Source organism: Carassius carassius, chromosome 3, assembly GCF_963082965.1.
Source record: "Carassius carassius chromosome 3, fCarCar2.1, whole genome shotgun sequence".
Taxonomy (NCBI): domain Eukaryota; kingdom Metazoa; phylum Chordata; class Actinopteri; order Cypriniformes; family Cyprinidae; genus Carassius; species Carassius carassius.
Window position 1 is genome coordinate 43,664,695 of NC_081757.1, and position 22,054 is coordinate 43,686,748.

At 42.4% G+C, this 22,054-nt stretch overlaps 1 protein-coding gene and 1 long non-coding RNA gene across 8 annotated transcripts in view; one reads left to right on the forward strand and one right to left on the reverse strand.

Annotated features, from left to right (window-relative positions):
- Window positions 1–20,317, forward strand: part of LOC132127632 (sodium/potassium/calcium exchanger 2-like) — a 61,415-nt gene extending 41,098 nt beyond the window's left edge. For all 6 annotated transcript variants that reach the window (XM_059539594.1, XM_059539611.1, XM_059539621.1 and 3 more), the window contains 4 exons: window positions 15,479–15,613; window positions 15,695–15,784; window positions 17,640–17,806; window positions 18,848–20,317. In XM_059539594.1, the coding sequence (XP_059395577.1) occupies window positions 15,479–15,613; window positions 15,695–15,784; window positions 17,640–17,806; window positions 18,848–19,097 (642 nt within the window). In that variant the 3' untranslated portion in view covers window positions 19,098–20,317. The remainder of the gene's footprint in view (window positions 1–15,478; window positions 15,614–15,694; window positions 15,785–17,639; window positions 17,807–18,847) is intronic.
- Window positions 1–22,054, reverse strand: part of LOC132127750 (uncharacterized) — a 461,390-nt gene that overhangs the window by 121,532 nt on the left and 317,804 nt on the right. The gene's annotated exons all lie outside the window — the stretch shown is intronic.

The window sequence follows — 22,054 nt, forward strand, 5'->3', positions numbered from 1 at the left end:
GCTCTACAAATAGCTGTCAGAAAGGCACCATGAGCCAGAGCCCAGGAAGATGCAACACTTGTAGTTGAGCTAACTCGCAAACTGAATGGTTAGGGCACATCCTGTGCCTGATAAGCCAGGGTTATGGCAGGGAACGAGAATGCCCATTACTCCTTTGGAGTCTAAGTGTATTTTTGGGGCCTGGAGAAGTTTTGTCATGCCCTGACATTTGTGCTTTTTTCAGTTTCTTATAAATATCTAAATGGGTAAAGTCTAATCTCACTGTAATCAGCACAAACTGGGCTGTAATATATGTGAAATTATTGTACGTACATGATTGTGTTTTTGAGAAAAAAAATGGTATGCGTGGTTAGTGAAAAACGTACTCGGTTACTAAACGTAACCTCGGTTCTCTCTAGAAGAGCGAACGAGTACTGCGTCTTAGCTAAGACGCTACGGGAAAAGTCTCTTTTCACGAAATACTGAAGCAAAAAATTATCCTTAATTTTGTATTTTTGTAAAGCGCATTTGCAGCAGTACACAGCCATAGGCGAGACGGCTCGTTCGCTCATTGGCTTGTTCTGCGGCAACTGCACAGCCTATCGAGCGCGGGCTGATGCAACATCAGACCAATAAGGGCGCTTCGCGCCCTTCTTGCCACTTCCCGCCGAAACGGGTGTGGCCCAACCTATAAAAGGAGCTCGAAAAGGCTGACTCACCTGATTTATTTCATCGCCGAAGCGAACCAGAGTGAATCGTACGCACGGCAGAGAACGCAGTACTCGTTCGCTCTTCTAGAGAGAACCGAGGTTACGTTTAGTAACCGAGTACGTTCTCTTACGAGAGCTCTCTCGTACTGCGTCTTAGCTAAGACGCTACGGGAACCCGATGTAAAACGCCGTGCGCGCAGGGATCACACACCGATAAACCTGAAGCAACGCCCAGGATTTACAGTGCACAGTCACCTGAGGGACTCACAGAGAGTCCGGGACAGAAAAAAGGGGGAAAAACCCTCCGTCCCATATCTAGCAGCATCCGTAGATGCGGCAATATGACATCACACAGCCGAGGCAAGGCCTGACCAATGTGGCAATGCGGGTCTTACGCAATACTGCCCATATAACAGTCGGCAGCGCCTAGCGCTCATGAATTCAGAATTCCCCTCAGGGCCCTGATTCTTCTATACCGACAGCAGCCTTGCTTGCAAGGCGGGAACCTCCAGGTTATAGAACCTGATAAATGTAGACGGCGAGGCCCAACCCGCCGCCATACATATATCCTGCAAGGAGATCCCAGTAGACCACGCCCACGACGAGGCGACGCCTCTTGTGGAGTGTGCTCTGACGCCCAACGGGCACTGAAGGCCCCTGGAAGCGTAAGCTAACGCTATGGCGTCAACTATCCATCTGGATAGAGTCTGTCTCGAAACAGCCATTCCTTTGGAACGTCCACCGAACGAGACAAATAGCTGCTCCGTCTGCCGAGAGGCAGCAGAGCGAGACACATAAGCTCTTAAAACCCTGACAGGGCAAAGAAGACTCGAGTCTCCATCCTCCCCTGACACCGGCAGGGCAGACAGGGCAATAACCTGAGCCCGAAACGGTGTGTTGAGGGATTTCGGCACATAACCGTGCCTAGGTTTGAGTATGACCCTTGAGTCATTGGGCCCAAACTCCAAGCACGACTGGCTCACCGAGAGCGCGTGCAAATCACCCACACGCTTCACAGAAGCGAGAGCCAACAAGAATACTGTCTTGAACGACAGATGCTGAAGGCTAACCGATTGGATAGGCTCAAAAGGGGGACCCTTCAAGGCCTCCAAAACCGCCGCGAGGTCCCACATAGGGACTGACGGATGTCTGGGAGGATTCAGCCTCCTAGCTCCTCTGAGGAACCGGATGACTAAATCGTTCCTTCCTATTGACTGACCGGACGCCGTTTCAGAAAACGCCGCGATGGCCGCCACATAAACTTTGAGCATGGATGGGGCTCTGCCCTTATCCAACAGCTCCTGTAGGAAGGAGAGGACCTCCGTCACCTCACAACTAAGGGGTGAATAACCTCGAGCTGTGCACCAGCTGGAGAACACCGACCACTTCGAGGCATACAGACGTCGTGTCGACGGAGCTCTAGCCTGAGTGATGGTATTTAGCACTCCCCCTGCGAGATCAGCAGGTAACCGTTGAGTGCCCATACATGGAGGGACCACAACTCCGGTCGAGGGTGCCAAATCGAGCCCCTGGCCTGCGAGAGGAGATCTCTCCTCAACGGTACCGGCCATGGGGCGACATCTGCTAATTGCATCAAATCTGGGAACCATGGATGGTTCTTCCAAAGAGGTGCCACAAGCAGTATTGAACATCTCGTTTCTCTCACCCGTTCTATCACCTGCGGAAGGAGGGAGACGGGAGGGAACGCATAAAGCGGGCAGCACGGCCATTTCCGTGACAGCGCGCTTTCGTTCTTGGAAAAGAATGTGGGGCAGTGAGCGTTTCCGTGGGACGCAAAGAGGTCCACCTCCGCCATGCCAAATCTCTCCCACAACAGCCGAACTGTTTGCGGGTGTAGAGACCATTCTCCCGTAGGGACATTGCCTCTGGACAGCCTGTCTGGACCCAGATTCTGCAGTCCAGGCACATGCACCGCTCTCAGCGAGCGCACGTTGCGTTGAGCCCAAATCAGGAGGCGTTCCGTCAGCCTGTACAGGTTTCGGGACCCGAGACCGCCCTGGCGATTTATGTAGGACACCACGGACATGTTGTCCGAACGGACTACGACGTGGTGATCCTTGATATGGGGACAAAAGCGCGTCAGCGCATTCTCCACTGCCAGCATTTCCAGGCAGTTGATATGATGGAGCTTTTCCCGTTCTGACCATAGGCCAAAGGACGGTCTGCCTTCGAGCAGCGCTCCCCATCCCGAAGTGGAGGCGTCCGTCGACACCATTTTCACACTCGGGGAAGTCCCCAGGCTTACACCTGATCGGTACCAGCCGTTCGCTGTCCAAGGTGCTAGAGCCGCAACACAGCTCTGATCGACCTTGAAATGCAGCCGGCCAGACGCCCACGCTCTGCGCGGCACCCGAGCCTTCAGCCAGAACTGCAGGGGGCGCATGCGGAGCAGGCCCAGCCGCAGAACCGGAGATGCTGAGGCCATGAAACCCAGCATCTTTTGACAGTGTTTGAGCGACACAGTCGCGCCACAGCGGAAAGAACTCACTGCACGCTGAATGCCCATCGCGCGCTGTGGTGACAGCCGCGCCGTCATGGAACACGAGTTCAGAACTATACCCAGAAACAGGATCGTCTGACTGGGGTTCAGCGAACTCTTCACCCAATTGACACTGAGGCCGAGCTTCTCGAGGTGATCGAGTAAAACGGCTCTGTGGTCCATGAGCTCCGCTCATGACCGGGCCAGAACCAGCCAGTCGTCCAAATAATTCAGCACTCGTGTGCCTCTGAGTCTAAGAGGAGCGAGCGCTGCATCCATGCACCTCGTAAGCGTACGAGGAGCTACGGACAAGCCGAATGGCAGGACTGCAAACTGGTATGCCTGGCCCTCGAAGGCGAATCTCAAATATCGCCTGTGGTTTGACGCTATCTGTATTTGAAAATACGCGTCCTTCAGATCTATTGACATGAACCAGTCCCCTCTGCGAATCTGCGCGAGGAGCTTCCTGGTCGTGAACATTTTGAAACTGTGTTTCATCAATGCCCGTTCAGCTGTCTTAGATCCAGTATGGGCCGGAGACCCCCGTCTCTCTTGGGCACCAGAAAGTATCTGCTGTACAGCCCCCCCTCGCTTTGAGACACAGGCTCTACAGCCCCTTTGCTCAACAGTTTTGATATTTCGGCCCGAAGTATGTGTGCTACTTCTGTTTTGACCGTAGTTTCGACGCGCGCTGAAAAGCACGGTGGGCGTCGAGAAAACTGTAGCGAGTAGCCTCTCTTTATAATGCCTAGCACCCAATCCGAAACCCCTGGAAGCACTGACCATGCATCTGCATGAATGGCTAAGGGCTGGATGCGAAACGCGCTCTGTTGACTGGGCAACGGCGGCGCTCGAGTGTGCTGCGCATCTGAGGCGGGGAGCGCGCTGATCACAGCGGGCAGATCACTCTTCCTCGACCCCGTTCCGGCGCTTAACCGACTGGAGGGAGGCTGAGCGGGTCCCGTGGGACTCGATATATCTGCGAGTAACCGTGGGCTGCATGTGTGCACTTTTACCACTTTCAACTCGCTGTCTGCCTGTGCAGAATGTACGTGCACGGGTCTCATTTTTACAGAAGCCCCGCGCCGTATGTGACATAGTGTATGTGGGCACTGGGAAGTGGGCACGTTTACTATGCGGCGCGCTCGACCGATCTGTGTCGATCTTATGTGCGCAGGGCTGTGCTTACATGTGGAGATGGGCACTGGGTAGTGGGCATCGTCACTGCATTTATAGCACCATCGGCCGTGGCCGGACGAGCATGCATGGGTTTCGTTTTTACAGAAACCACATGACGTGTGTGACATAGTAATTGTGGGCACTGAGGGGTGGGCACGTTTACTATGCAGTGTGCGCGACCGACTTGAGTCGACATTATGGGCGCAGGCCCTGTGTGCAGGGCTATGCTTACATGTGGAGATGGGCACTGAGGAGTGGGCATCGTCACTACATTTATAGCACCATCGGCCGTGGCCGGACGAACGTGCACGGGTTTCGTTTTTACAGAAACCACATGACGCGTGTGACATAGTGATTGTGGGCACTGAGGAGTGGGCACGTCTACTATGTAGTGCGCGTGATCGACTTGAGTCGCTTTTATAGGCGCGAGCCCTGTGTGAAGGGCTGTGCTTATATGCGGAGATGGGCACTGAGCAGTGGGCATCGTCACTACATTTATAGCACCATCGGCCGTGGCCGGGACACCAGAAATTACACCTTTTTCGGGAAATATCTGGGTAGCCGTGATAACGGTTTTCGTGTGCAGGCAAGCGGGCAACCGTACAGGCTTGCGCATTGCAAACAACGCTGAAACAGTCACAATCTCTGGAAACTGAAACAGCGGCGCGCTTCGGTGACAGCCCGGCCGCAGCAGAACTCGTACACCGGCGCTTCGATGAAGCAGCCATCGTGTGTAGTGCCGACGCAGCGTCATGCAGCATGCGTAGATGGCTTTCCCAGGATGGCTTCGGGGCTCCCGGCCTCACCGTAATCCTCTGCCGCGGTCCCCGCGGCGCGGGGCGACGGCCAGTAGAGCGAGAACGGGGGTCTCGAGCTGCGTTGCTGAAGCTGTTGTGATAACGGCTTTTGTGTGCAGGCAAGCGGGCAACTGTGCAGGCTTGCGCATTGCAGAAAACGCTGAGACAGTCACAATTCCTGGAACTGAAACAGCGGCGCGCTTGGGTGAGAGCTCGGCCACAGCGGAACTCGTACACCTGCGCTTCGATGAAGCAGCCATCGTTAGTAGTGCCGACGCAGCGTCACACAGGAGGCTTTAGATGGCAACACCGCTTTTGCCGCCGTCCAGCAGAGGGCGGACAAAGGTGCGTCGCTATCGCCTGTTCCACCGGCGGAAGTGAGTGGTAGTTCCTGTTTTTAGCATCATCAGTGTGGAGAATGCTAGTGAGACAGACGAACGAGTTCGTGCTGAATATGGAGCGTTCCAAGCCTTCGCCACCTCTTCGTGAAGCTCAGGAAGAAATGAGGCGGGCTTTGAGAAGTACGCTCATCCGAAAGGGAAATACCATCCAGCCGGGAACGAGAGGGGGGGGCACTGGTGCAAACCACTCGCGGCCGAGACACATCGCGGCCAACACGAGCATTCGCCCGGCTCCTTCTCGATGTCAGCTCGTCTGCTGGGCTTCTGAGCAGAAGGCGCGAGATCCTCGGAGCTCGCCCAGCCATCACTGCCCGAAGCCAGCAGAGAGCGCGTGTCCTCTTCCCCCGACGCGGCCCTGAGATCGACTTCCTCGGACGACGCGCCGGCAAACAGCGGGCGCTGCCCACCGGGAAGCGATGCAGGGGGGGGGCCGGTGAAGCAGGGCGAACCGGCGAGCTCGGTTGAGCTGAAGACGGTTCCGGAATCCGCTGGAAGCGATGCTTTTACGGCGCCTCAGCGCAGCGGAGAATGCAGGCTCAGAGAAAAAGGCCAGGCGAGTCCTCAGAGTCACCATGGCAACAGCTCGCAGTGGGGGCATCCGCCGTCAGCGAGCGAGCGCTGCATGATCTTCACCCAGGCAGGAGACACAGATGACGTACCGGTCTCCCTCGCTGAGTGGGGCTCTGACGAGCCGCAGGAAGGCATCTTAAAAAAGACGCGAGCTCTTTTACGAGTGTGTGTCGCAGGGCGAACACACACACACACATAAAGAACAGCTTGTATATAACAGGATTGAAAGGATATAGGCGCCGGATAGCGCAGCAGGAACGGCAATGGAAGGCGGCGATGCCAGCAGCTTCAGAATGGCTCGTCCTGCTGATGTGCTTTCTCAGACGGCGCTTGCTTCCTCCCTGATCCAGCGATGCGTGAGCTTCGCTGAAGAGATGAAAAATCAGGTGAGTCAGCCTTTTCGAGCTCCTTTTATAGGTTGGGCCACACCCGTTTCGGCGGGAAGTGGCAAGAAGGGCGCGAAGCGCCCTTATTGGTCTGATGTTGCATCAGCCCGCGCTCGATAGGCTGTGCAGTTGCCGCAGAACAAGCCAATGAGCGAACGAGCCGTCTCGCCTATGGCTGTGTACTGCTGCAAATGCGCTTTACAAAAATACAAAATTAAGGATAATTTTTTGCTTCAGTATTTCGTGAAAAGAGACTTTTCCCGTAGCGTCTTAGCTAAGACGCAGTACGAGAGAGCTCTCGTAAGAGAACTACAAATGTTAAAACACTTGAATAAGGCAAAACAAACACATAGAGAACATTGGTTCCCGGGATTTTTGAGAACTGGAGCTTGTAGCCTAGAATTTTTCTTTCTAAATTATGTGAAAATCATCTTGTTTACTCACTTACAGAAAACAATATATTGATTTAAATTTTCTAAGACACTTTTTGTTGGTAAAAGTCATATGCGAGTAGGCGTCAACTATCATGAATATCATAGTGATTTACACCTGAGAAGACAAAGGCCTGCATAATGAGATGAATAATGAGCCTTTCAGTCATCTGTGCCACTGAGAGGAAGGAGTTACAAGAAAGAATGTGAAGACAAAATAAATGTATATAATTTTATGTTTGTAGTTTATTTATAATATATTTAATTATCCCACAACATAATTTAATATCCACTTGGGAGAGCAGTTAAACAGTATATTAGGAACCATCAAAGCTGACTTTCAAACAAATTTTTTGCATCATTACTCCAGTCACACAATCCTTCAGAAATCCTTTTAACAATCTTATTTTCTTCAACAAAAAAAATGTATTGTTATTATTATTATTATTATTATTTCTTATTAATGTTGAAAAGAGCTGAGAATATTTTTTCAGGTTTTTTAGGGGGGATACATTAAAAGAACACCATTTGTTGTTACATTTGTTACAGTTACATTTATTTGTTTACATCAAGCTTTTGAATGGTATATATTGTGTATTGTTATTGAAACTTCATAATGTTTCACTTGATTATACATTTAGTCAGGAATTATAGTTTGGAAAAAGTCTTTGGAAAAAGTCTAACTAGTAAAATGTTTACACGTTGTGTGAAAACTAGTAAAAGTATATAAATTAATAAAAAGAGACTTACTCATGTTTATGATCTCTGCTGAATAAAGTACTTCATTCTTTTTTTTTCTGAGGAAATCCATTTCTCAAATACTCAACCACATCACATCTTTTCGGGTTAATTATGTCTTATTCCTCTCATCGCGAAGCAAACAGTAAACTAAAAGAACTTGAAGAACAGTCTGGCTGCGTTGTCTTCTGTTATGAGCGTATTCAAGCCGCGCGCTTCAGTTTGAATCTGAATAGCACGTTCAGCGCGGGGGCGTGGTCACATTAGATATAATGAAGGGAGACATGAAAAACGGACATCGCGTTGTTTTCATATGGATTACTTTAACACAGAATATCTGTTTTCGGCAGCACTTATTTAGTTTAAAAGTAGACATGTCAAGCTTTCTATAGATATCTCTCTCATGTCTCTTCGTTGAGTATTCACTGAGTTACAGTTCATTTTAATGACGTGTTTGTAAATGAAGATCAGTGCAGACAAGGGCTGCAAACAGCACACCTTGTTTGTTATCTTTATTTTATAAGTGCACAAAGGTTTGTTGTTATTATGTCTGTATCCAAAAAAAAGTAGACCCTTTACAGATTCGATTGATGTATTGCTCTTATCTGTACGATTAAAACTGAAAGTGTAATTTAAGTTCTTTTCGGGGTTATCGGGAGAAAATGACTCATAACGCGTATCCGCATTAATCGACTCCAGAGGGTTAAAAAAAACAAATATTCTTTGATAATCCATTGTCAAATGTTATTCTAAGTAAGCCATTTGTAAACAACGCAATGTTCGTTTTTCACTATGATATTCATGATAGTTGATGCCTACTCGCATATGACTTTTACCAACAAAAAGTGTTTTAGAAAATTTTAATCAATATATTGTTTTCTGGGTCTTGACTGGGTCAAGCTGGCGATCTCCGAACCAAGAAGTGAAAAGTTTCCACCTCAAGGTGTACAGTTTCCTTGTGGAAGGAGTTTTGGATTGGAGGATGGTCTCAATGACCTCGGCTGAGAGACCGGAAGATATGAGTTGTGCCCCCTCAGAGGCCACACCCATAACTTCCACAGCTCCGGGCAGGGGTGGAATATTGTGCCCTCCGCCTGTGAGAGGAGATCCCTCCTAATGGGAATCTCTCATGGAGAGCTGTCGAGCAAGGAAATTAGGTCTGAGAACCATACTCGACCTGGCCAGAATGGGACTACTAACAGTAGACGGACCCCGTCCCGGCGCACTCTCTCCAGAATTCCCGGAAGCAGGGAAATTGGGGAAAAGGCATACAGACCTATACCATAGCATCCAGCCCCAGTGGAACCAGATGAGTCAGGGAGAACCAAAGGGGACAGTGCAATGTTATCTGAGCCGCAAACAGATCCACCCGGGCCTGGCCAAATATTCTACATATCTGCTTCACCACCTCGGGGGTGAAGCCTCCATTCCCTGGTCCTCGGCTCCTGCCTCAAAAGGATGTCTGCTTCCATATTGAGGTGCCCAGGAATGTGAACTACTCTCAATTAACAGAGTTTGCCCTGGGACCACACAAGGATCTGGTACACTAGTTTATACAATCGGAGTGAGAGCAGACCTCCTTGGTGGTTGATATAAGATAACACTGCTGTGTTGTCGGTGTGCACGAACACGTGGTGATTTCTTAGGTCTGGGAGAAAATGTATAAATACTTGAAATATGGCAAGCATCTCCAGGCAGATGATGTGCCACATGAGAGGGCGACCATGCCACAGACCGCAGATGGGGTGGCCACTCATGTCCGCACCCCAACCGGTGAGGAACACGTCCGTTTCTAGCATTAAACGCCGACGAGGAGCTCCCATCAACGGTCACTGAAACAAAAAAAACAAGGTTTTCTCCACATATCAAAGGCACTTAAGCATCACCACTTGACCTTGATCATGCAAAGTGTGTTCCTCCACTGAGCCACCACTGTAGGCATCTCATGTACAGCAGGACGCACCTGCCATCAAACCCAATAGTTTCTGAAACTGCTTGACAGTGAGTGACCGGCCTTCTTTGACTTCTTTGACTGCTGGATCGACTCGATCTGAGCAGGGGATATTTGTGTGTGCATCGTGGTTGAATCCCACACTATAAGTGGTCCTCTGTAATAGAGAAAGCACACTTTTCTTGGCATTTATTCTTAACCCCAACATTCACACATGGGCGAGAACGACATCTCGGTGTGGAACCACTGTCTTGTCTGATTGAGCCAGAGTCAACAAATCGTCGATTATCATTTAGAAAGCGGATGCCCTGGTGTCGCAGTGGAGCCTGAGCAGCATCAACACACTTTGTAAAAGTTTGGGGTGAAATTGCTAGGCCGAAAGAAAGAACTTGATACTGGTAAGTTTTGCCACCGAAAGCAAACCTTAGTAACACAACTAGGTGTCGAGGTCAGAGAAAAAAGACAGGCTCTGACATGAAGGTGGTGGCCCGCTCCCAGAGGGGAAGAAACCGAGGAACAGGCTTCCAATCCCAGAGAGCGAGTGGATCTGGCAGGTGAGGATGGAGATAGGAACTCGTCCATTTCTGTTCCCTCCGCAGATCCATCTGCGAACACCACCAGTGCATGAGCCATGAGCAATGGGGGCAGTCGGGTGACTCAGGAGACACAGACTGTGTGTACATCACGAGACCCCGCTCGTGATGTAGTGTGGACAGGGTGGAACACACAATCTGAAACATAATCTGCTTTCGCCCGGATGTTAGTCTATCTCTCAGCCTTTTTTACATGTTGGAACTTTTTATGTTGCTGATTGTGCTACTTGACAGATATCAATAAATTGATAGATTTAAATCGATAGATTTAAGTAAAAAATAAATAGACTCACAATGGTATGACTGATATACACACAGAGCTTTGCTTAATGACAGAAAAGATAATGCCCCATCTCACATGCTTTTATAGCGTCCTGGTCACTACGTCACCCACCTATGATGTCTCACCCATCCATTGGACTGATTACACATGTGATTCATAGCCGGTCATGCTGAAGGGCGTTCCCATAGCATTTTCCAATGCAGCTCAAGTTACTGAAGGGGATCCTATATGATATATGCAAGATGTAGCTGAGTTTGTTTCTTCATCAGATTTGATTCTGCAGTGAATGGGTGTTGTCAAATTTCTTGGTGTTGTTCTGGCCTGAATCAGGAGAGAAATCTGCACAGATCAACCACCGTTTCTGATCTAAAACAGCTCTAAACTAATATAAGAGAGTCAACAGAAGATTCACTTTTTCACTAGAGGAAGCTTTATTATCCAACACCCAGTTAATTTCATTCGGTTATGTTAAGAATTATAGCAACACATTTTCAATATATAAACACAATTCTCATTTTTACAGCAATATAGCGTAAATTCAAGTAACTTTTTACCTTAGTCATAATCTGATGGTGTAACACACATAATCTGTAGCATGGCCTCACTTGCTTCACTTTTTGTTTGCGTTGCATTAAAAATGGCATCTATTCAGGCGATTTAGATCTTTTATTGATTAATAATAATTATATAAATAATTGATTATTGATTAGATTTTTTTTTTAATACTACAACCCTCTCATGTGTGCCGAATCAAACAATGCATTATGGATGAAAGGAAAGATTCCTACTTTTAGGATTTTTTTTTATGTCTGGACAAATTGTCCTGGAAGTTGCTAAAAAAAGAGAAGGAGGGACATGAGAGGAGATGAGAGAATGATAGCAAAGCCATCAGTGAACCCTCATGTGTTTAAAATCAAACAATACATTACTGATGAAGAGAAAGATTCCTACTTTTAGGATTATGTGATGTCTGGACATACTGTACTGGAATATTCTAAAAATAAAGACTTATTTGATATTCTGTAGTAGTGTTGTCAAAAATAACTATATTTCGGTAAGTATTGATACTAAAATATCTGAACGGTACCAATAATAATTTCTCTAAGTTTTGATACACCAAAACCATCTGAGCTGTCACGTTCACTTCTCTTCAAAGGCGCGTTGACAAACACCACACGTGGCCGCAGTGCCATTCGCGCTGGTTAAACAGCAAAAATGAATAGAAAGATGGCGAGTGTGGCACCCCCGCGACCAGCTTTGGTTGATAAAGAACAAAGCAGATCTCAATGACACGCAGTGCACCTGTGTTTGACGTACCATGAGCTCTAAGGCGCACGACTCACCATCGCTTTCTCTCACATGCGTGTGTGTGTGTAAGAGAGAGAGAGAGAGAGAGAGAGAGAGAGAGAGTCTTACATACAAGCAGAATTGACGCGCTACATGTACGTGCCAAACGATATTCTTTGTTGTATTTTCCTGTTTGTTGTATTTTCCTTGTTTTCCTGTAAAAATAACTGAGTTCCTTAGAAGTGGGCGGAACTAATGCGCAAACGGACTCTCATTGGCTGGTGCTCACCTACTGAGCAAATCAGTTTGACCGAACGCAGACAATCTGATTAATATTCCTGAATCTATTACTGTTCTTATTAGTAGAATTCATATTATTATTATTATTATTATTATTATTATTATTATCATCATCATCTTTTCAGTGTTATTGTTAGTTTTGACCTTTTTTACAGAAACACTGAATGATCAACATAGCACCAGCATCAGTCCTAAATTCAGTTAAAATGTCTATGCATTTATACATGAGTTTTAATTATAATTACTCAAGTTCTATGATTAAATTATACGTGATTATCCAGATATCATATTATAATGCTTGACTGACTGATGTTAAGGGTGTACTTTCAGGTATTTAAAAAGCTCTGCCATTTTAAAAACATATACAGTTTATATATATATATATATATATATATATGTTATATTTATTTAAAAAAAAAAGAAAAAAAATTTTAATATTGTGGCAGTTTTTTCTCTGTGGTATCGAAAATGGTATTGAATATAGATATTTTTCAAGGAATCATATTTAAGTTTGAAATTCCAGTATCGTGACAACACTATTCTGTAGTTTCAACAACCACAATGAGCATTCAAACCTGAATTTATGAACCCTTTCTTTCTACATATACACACATACATGTGCATCTCAATAAATTCATTCATGAAAAATACTCATGTATTAAATAAGTTCGATGCACACAGACTGAATTAAGCTGCGTTTCCACCACAGGAACTTTACCCAAGAACTAGGTACTTTGGGCTGGTACTCTGTGTGTTTCCACCGCAGGAACCAGGAACTAAATAAAGTTCCGGGTAAAAAAATTGCCCCTCAGAAAGTCTCTGCTGGTGAGATAGTACTTTTTCAAAGTTCTGGAACTTTCGGGGGCGGGACTTAAAACTCAAATCTGTGGTTTATTTTATAAAGACAGCACCTATTTAAAAATGTGTTTTGCCGATCTCAGAGACTATGAGCTCCACGCGATCTGCGGGAGATCAGTCCTCATGTCTCCGCCGAGAGCAGCCTCACCTCGGCTAGACCTTCTGATGTGTGCCGCTGGCTCTGATGTCTCTTTAGTGGTTAAACATAAAATGTCATTAGTTTGGGGTAAATCTAACAGGTAATCTTTGGTCTGTATTCAATTTATCTATATGTTAAAATGAAAATAAGAAAGGCAAATTTATATAATATTTCGTTTCATTTCATGACTAAGTACATTTCTGCAAGTAGAATTTCCCTGAACTAAGTACATTTCATGAGTGTATTTGTAATAACTTCCTTTTGTGATCACATGTGGAATTTGGTCATTTACTGTTGTAAAAATATGCTATTTATAGCCTTTTACATCGCTGCACAAGTTAGCATTTCAGATGTACATTTTTCAATATTGTTATACACATGCCCCAAATCTCAAGAAAATAATATACCAAACATCTATTAACGTAATTGTTACGTGTGTTTATAATAAAATAACGTGTGTTTATTGTTTGGATATTCCATGGGTACACAGGTTTCTCAGTGTTGTTGTGGTCAGATATCAACGCGGAAGTGTACAGGAAGCATGTGACACGATGTGACGTTGTCCTGTTTTGGGACTCTAAAGGTTGACAAGGCAAAGGACCAATCAGAGTCTGTCTGAGTCACAGTGCGAGCATGGAGCACTGCACACACACACACACACACACAGTGATGGGAGCGGATCATTATCATAAGATCGCGTGAATCAGTGGAACATTTATAGAAATTATAATTCTGTCAGAGGAAATATAAAGTAAACATGAGTAAATATATTCAAATATCTCCATATATATATATATATATATATATATATATATATATAAAAATATACACACACACACACGCACACATTCTCTCTCACACACACACTATGCAGCTGAAGGTGACATAAAAAAAATATATCTAAAAATATTATATATATCCAGAAACAAACAGACTGACAAACAACATTCATAATTTCACTGTTTTACCTTCAACATATATTGTTTAATTAAACTTCATTGAATTTGTGTGAAATATTCATTTAAAATGGATACATTGTTTATGTTGTGTACGTATTGATCTGAACATAAAACAACATATCTGCGAACAGTGTCTCCAAAATCGCGTCAGGGTGACATGGAGGAGACAAATTTGTTTGTTTTGTTGAATAAAGTAGTTATTTTTGTTTTCTTTCAACACAAAAAGTGTTTCTTGTAGCTTTATTAATTTAGGGTTGAACCACTGATGTCACATGGGTTATTTTAAAGATGTCCCTACCACGTTTCTGGACCCTGATTGTGTTAGGACCCTTGCTGTCTATGGAGGGTCAGAGAGCTCTCAGAATTCATCAAAAATATCTTAATTATAATTTGCGTTCTGAGGAGAAACAACTGTTTTACAGGTTTGGCCATGAAAGTGAGTAATTAATGACAGAATTTAAATTTTTGGTGAACTATTCTTGACGGCTCTGTCCTGCGCATCATCAAAACCTCTCATCCGTTAACACATGGCTCATCACCATAGTAACCACTCTTAAAGGGGAACACACACATTCTGATTGCCTGCTCTCACACAAACTTGACTATCCACACGCTCAGTGCAGCTGTTTCTGAGCAGCCTGAAGAGAGAAATGGCAAGAGAAAGAGCAAGAACAGTGGAGACAGGAGGAGTTTGTTTTTGCTCCGTCTGAGCAGCTTCATCGCAGCAGTGATGCTGAGGCGTCTGACAGAGCTTCTCTCAGGATCTGCATTCACTGTAACACACCACAGACACAGAAACACACACACACGGCTGATATTTTGGCACTTGGGTTTATGGTGGTGTTATTTTATTATCTTTAAAATACTAGTATAGTTTATATTAATATTTTGAATTATTTTATTATATTTGTAGTTTTTGTTTTAATGTAAAAAATACTTTTTTCTTTCAGTGTTGCTGTAGCATCATTGACATATAGTTTTTAACATTCTGAATTAGTTCATATTTTCTTTATATTTTCAGTTTTTATTTAGATTTTAAAGTATATATGATACAAATAACAAAAATAATAAAAAAAAAAAAACTATTTAATTAACATGACAAGACATAACAAAATCACTAAAACTTAAGCTAAAATAAAATAAAAAATTGTAAATTTAAAAATAATGAATCTAAGATTTTATTTCAGTTCATGATTATGTTAAGCATTTTTTTTATGGTTTTAGTTTATTTGATGATAATAACCCTGGTTTATAGCTGCATTTCAATATGACATGTTCTGACAAAAGCTCCTCCATCCCGCAGGATTTACGCAAGCTTTAATTGGAGAAACAGAAGCCCAGTCTAATTTGTCGGAGCACTTCGTGTTTGTTGAAGATAATTGGAAATGTTGACATCTCACACATTCTCTCTGATCAGGGTGAAGAGGATGATGAGGAAGATCAGCCTCTGAGCCTGTCTTGGCCTGAGACGAAACGCAAGCGCTTCACGTATCTCTTGATCCTGCCCATAGTCTTGCCTCTGTGGATCACACTGCCGGACGTCCGGAAGGCCGTGAGTTTCTGTCTGAACAGTGTTTGATGTAGATGTGAGAACTGTGATTAATCGTGAGATGATTCATGTGTTTTTCTTCAGAGTTCCAAGAAGTTTTTTCCCATTACGTTCCTGGGAGCGATTTGCTGGATCGCGGGATACTCCTACCTGATGGTGTGGTGGGCTCATCAGGTAAGACCAGACAGGACAACAGACACAACTAGTTCACATCAGGGCTTTTATATATTTATTCAGAACATTTGACCTTGGTTATCCATTTAACAAACCCTTGTGAGAAGTGTGCTTAATGGTATCGAATGTCCACTCATATTGTACTTGTAAGCTATTTTTTTATATTAAAATAGACTACTTGCAGATAATATGCCTCAGTTTCATTCACGGATCCTCAGATACTGATCAATATTGACTGGCCTAAAAATTTGATAAGATTCTTAAAAGTTCCACACCTATAGCACACATTACAGACACTGGTGCACAAACTCGGATATGCTCTACATGTCTAATGCTGCGTTCACACCAAACGAGAACAGAGCATCAAATTCGCGTCTACCGTGTCTAGTTTGCTGCTTTAATATATTGAATGCATTTGCGCGTCTAGAGCGAAATAAACGCCCGTAAAAAGCAAGAGTTTGAAGCGAAATTGACGCAGGTCCGAGGTGAAATCCGCTTCATGTGGGAGTGGCAAGTGCTAGGCGGTTGTCTGTGTGCAAGATGGCTGATGTTGATCGAGCATTCAAGGCTTTTCCAATTTTTTTCCTGCACACTGCCTCTGAATAAACACATCATCTTGTTAGTGAAAAGTAGCTGTAAATTAGAGGGAAAATAGTTGTAAAAAAATGGCAGGAAGGCCGTGGGTCGATAAAAGTGTAAATGACTCAAAAGTGAAATGTGTATTTTCAACACACTCTTCCAAGCGAGGTCCTTTTTATTCCTGTATCTATAGAAATATGAACTTGTGTCATATAGCTCCGGGTGACTGCTCAGACAATATCAGTCGTTCCTGTTGTATGAGTGACTCCGGGCGGGCCTGCCATCACAGCAGCAAGCAGGCTCCTAATTGGTAAACATGGTGCGAATTGACGCCAAAGTTAAAAATTTTCAACTTGGGCGCCAGACACTCAATTCACGTCATTAGCACTAATGAGGCAAATACGCTTCTGCCGAGCTGCACTAAATGCCTTCGCACCGCGAGACCTCCAGACGTGTTTAAACGCGTCTTTACATTGACTTAACATTGAAATAATTCGCGCCAGACGCTCTATTCACGTTTGGTGTGAACGCAGCAACTTGGAACTAAAGACTGACTCTAAAGTTCGAATTAAAGTTTTTGTGGACCAGCTCGACCAGTTACTTCCTGAGAACCAGCCCAAAAGAACAATCAGTTCAAGAACCAAACATCACTAATGATCAGGTGCAATTATAGCATCCACTTTCAAATGATTCACACATCTTGTTGATTCCAGTTTCATCACAAAAGCTATACTCTGCAACAGCAACTGTTTCTTCATTCTCAAATGAAAGTGTTACTCTGTTACTATGAAGCAGGGAGGGAAAACCACTCATTTTCCATTTCATTATAATGAATTAAACCATGCTAAAGCTTCAAATCAGTCACCTAGTTTCAGGTGTTTCTTTGTGACGTATGAAGCCTCAGACATCTTTTCTCACGTGAACATTTGTTACAAGCCTCAACACAGTCTTTCAAACATGTCTTCTTCAATACAGTAAAACAGGCTTCGGAGCCTCAGTGTCAAACGTCCCATCTCCCAACAACTAAACCTGTAACATTAATAGCATATTAATAGCATAAAGTTAATCCAACTTTAAATCGAAATCACATTAAATTATATGAAATGCTTGTCAGTACATTCAACAGTACACTCTTTGTTTGTTTGATGTCATGGAGTCCTTTAAATTCTTGACACAGCTGAGTAGTAATCTTCCACTGGTAGTGTGTTATGATGTTGAAATCAATGGTGATTTGAGGCCATATTTGTATGATTGTTTAGTGCTAATATCTCTGCAGGTTGGAGAGACTATAGGCATCACAGAGGAGATCATGGGACTGACGATCCTAGCGGCAGGGACCTCTATCCCTGATCTGATCACCAGTGTCATTGTGGCCCGAAGGGGTCTGGGAGACATGGCAGTGTCCAGCTCTGTGGGATCCAACATATTCGACATCACTGTGGGGTACACTTTGTTTTATTTTAAGAAATTAATACTTTTCTTCAGCAAGCAGACATTAAATTGATCAAAATGACAGTAAAGATGTTGCAAAAAATATCTTTCAATTAAATGCTGTTGTTTTGGCCTTTCTATTCATCTGTGAATACTGAAAAATATAATATATCATGGTTTCCACAAAAATATTATGCTGCACAACTGTTTTCAACACTGATAATAATCAGAAATGTTTCTTGAGCAGCAAATCAGCATCTTAGAATGATTTCTGAAGGATCACTGAAGACTGGAGTAATGATACTGAAAATACAGCTTTGATCTCAGGAATAAATTACACTTTACAATATATTGACATAGTAAACAGCTATTTTAAATTGTAATAATATTTCTTTTTTTTTTTTACAGTTTTTACTGTATTTTAAATTAAATGTTGATTTAGTGAGCATATAAACAGTGTGCACTCTTTAATGTAAAATTAAAACTTTTACTTTTAAATCATTGTTTAATAAGCTTCTGTGTTTTAATTAACTTATTTTTGTGTTGACATACTAAAAAGCACATGTGGCGTTCTTGATTATTTGTAAATTAGCATTTAAAGTTAATACATTCATTTTTTTTTGCATCATTACAAATGTTTAATTACAATTATATTTAAGAGTATGATAAACATTTCAATATAAATTACATCAAAGTATGTTTTAGTTGGATCATAAATGCTTGTGAACACATCCAGCAGTACTTTAACCATATTTCAAACACTACAGAAGTAATTATAATATAACATATAAAGATGAACTTAAGTCCTACTTAAGTGGGTCAAAATACTATATTGCATTCGATAGCAATTTAAAACTATTTTAATTTAATTGCACCGAACATGTAGTTGTCTAAAAGCGTTATATTCATTTTGCACGCAGGTGTATTTTTTTTGAAAGCATGTTATTTTTGTATTTCATCGTGCTGTATTGTGCATTGAGCGGCTCACTCCGTTTTTTTATCTGAGCTTGAGTTTTGTACAGTTTTAATGTTCAGCGTTTCTTTGTTTCTCAGGTTACCGCTCCCATGGCTGCTGTACTCCATTATAAACGGTATGAGCCCGGTTCAGGTGAGTAGCAACGGTCTGTTTTGTGCCATCGTGCTGCTCTTCATCATGCTCCTCTTCGTCATCATCTCCATCGCCGCCTGTAAGTGGAAGATGAGCAAACTGCTGGGCTTCATCATGTTCCTGCTCTACATGGTCTTCCTGGTGGTCAGCGTCCTGCTGGAGGACAAGGTCATCGTCTGCCCCATCTCTGTCTGATGACCCTTCCTGCTGACTTTAACTTACCTCCGTAGGCATTTTTTCCCAGCCTCCTTCACACTTCATCTAAAACCCTGTGTTCATGGGGTTTTACACACTTTAATATTAATATTTGTCTTGCTTTCCTGGAAAATATCTAAACATCCTAAACAAATATCTAAACAAAGAGCATCGCTGAACTGTACTTAAGAAGCAAAACTCTTTTTCAGAGAAAATTTCTTGACTTATGTTTTATTTATTTATTTTTGTCTAATTTTAAGCTCAAACTTCATTAGATATACAATTAAACTTTTCTTAAAAAATGATTTGGCTGCAATTAATTATATATAAATATGTATTCTAAAAAAATATTGCTTAGTGTCTTTGTTTTGTTTTCCATTGCAAATATCTGAGCACTCTTAAATTTATTGAGAGTGGAAATTTCTGAAGAAAATTAAGTCTTGTTTTCTTGAATGGGTGAATTTCATTTTGAATGCCAGTGTTATTTTAGTATCATTGACAAATTATTATAGTTTTTTTCATATTTTGAATCAGTATTTTACCTACAGTTTGAGTATTTGTTTATTCATCTTTATTTTAGTTTTAGTTGTTTTAGTCCATCAAGTTAAACTAAATTAAAATAAAAAAGTTGCCTTGACAACAAGCCACAATGAAAGGCTTGTATACTTGTGGCCCTGGAGCACAAAAGCAGTCTTAAGCAATAGCCCAAAAAATATGTTATGGGTCAAAATTATCGTTAGGATATTAAGAAAAGATCATGTTCCATAGAGACATTTTGTAACTTTCCTACCATAAATATTTCAAAATGTAATTTTTGATTAGTAATATATTTATATGGACAAATTCAAAGGTGATTTTTTTGCTCCCTCAGATTCCAGATTTTCAAATAGTTGCATCTCTGCCAGATATTGTCCGATCCTAATGAACCATGCATCAACGGAAAGCTATTTATTCAGCTTTCAGATGTATAAATCACAGTTTAGAAAAATGTACACTTAAGACTGGTTTTGTGGTCCAGGCTCACATTTTATTTAACCTTTATTATGTCAAGGAACAGAAATGTGTTATGGTTTTAGTTTTTGTTTCAGTTTCAGTAAGCTATACTAACCCTGGTTCATGCTTAAAGCAATAAGTGTGGAAAGAAAAATAATCTTGTTTTCCCTTTGATTTATTATTAATTAATTTATTTTTATTTGGCTACTGATTCCATGTTATTATTTAATTTTTATTTTTAAATATATTCAATCTTTTTGCTCTTGATTTAGAGATGTTTAGGTCTATATTTGATTTGTACTTGACAACATGGCAAAATTACTAAGAACTTTTCTTCTTCTAGAAAACAAGTATTAATTTAATAATAATGTAAACTATTTTGTGCACCACTCATTGAAGTGCAGTTGATCATGAGATGATGTTAAATTAGAGCTGTAATGGTGCACCAAACTGACATTGGTCGAAAACTCTTGTACAGAATCCTTTGAACTGGATGAGATTCATCAACACGGTGTTAAAACCTTTATACAGGTTATCGTGTTTTTCTTATTTACTTTCAAACAACATGCACCACAGTTGTGGTCAAAGCCAAAGGGCAAAGCGGATGAAGCTCTGTGATCAGAATGATTTTTTGGTTGTGTTAATCACTCTGTAGGGAGCGGTGATGATTTCTGCGCAGACAGACGCTGTGATTACAGCAGGCAGCGTTTGCTCATTTCTCAGTCTCTGCAGGCCGTTTGTTCACACTGTGAATGTGCTGCACTGATGAATAATCGCTGGTTTGGAACAATTATTCTGTGATATGACAGATATAGTGTCCAAAATTATTTTCACTTTGCATGAGCTGATGGCTATTGTTCATTTTTTTATTCTTTCTATTATGTTTATATGCTAATAACATATTAAGGACATGAAAAGAAAACCACATTTCTTGTAATAAATAGAAGTATGGTGAATTCTGCATGTTCGGTGATTTCTATATGTTTGAATATTTATTTAACCAAATGGTACACAACATCAGACTGGCCCTAAAACTGAGAATCTGTGAACTGTTACTTCCCTACAGTACATTTCCCTACCTAAAGTACATTTGTCAAATGTATTGGCAGCCACTTTATTTGAAACCGTGGCAAATAATATCTTGAAGGTTGTTATGGATCCAGGGTGACACACGGGAATGTTTCTTTAAAGAAAACACTGATTATGTATAAGATATTAGAAATATATGTATATTTTTATTTACATTTTGCATGTATGTCAAGAGGCCAAGTAGCCAGATACAGTTGAATTTGAACACACTGTTTACCTTTCAATTAATTTAAATTGTTATATATATCTTGTTCATTTAATAGCAGTTTAGAGGAATTTGAGCTGCAGTATTGATTGTAAAAAAACAAAACAAAAAAAAAAACACTTTTTGCCGCCTCATTCACACAGAGGGAGACTACAATTAGCCTACTGCATGCTGCTTCCCCAATCGTTATTATTCACCCATTTATGGAAAAGTCATGTTGAATAATATTATAAACACGAGGGAAATGTGTAGTTGCTTATAGCCTGTAGTTAAGTGTTGAAACTAGAAATCATTAGACATATATAGCACTGCCAGCTGCTCAAACCACGGCAAGTGATTTCCCTCAATAGTCTGCGTTCACACTACACGGATTTGGATTGAAACCAGATCGGAGATGATTGTGATGCACTAGAAAAGACATTTACAAGTAGGCAATGCATGCATGAAAATGTGTAGCCTATCAATTCAAGATGTGCTCATTGCTTTACTGTAAGATTCAAAGACAACGTATTTACATAATGATTCGCTTAAATTGTCCTTTGGTAACGAATGAGTGTTAATGTGCTAGCGCTGTCTAAACCTTTCCTAGAGATGTAAAAACACACACATTTATTAAGAGTAGCGCGAGCCATGTTACACTAATGGTGCTTTAGGACTCGGTCTTTGTAAT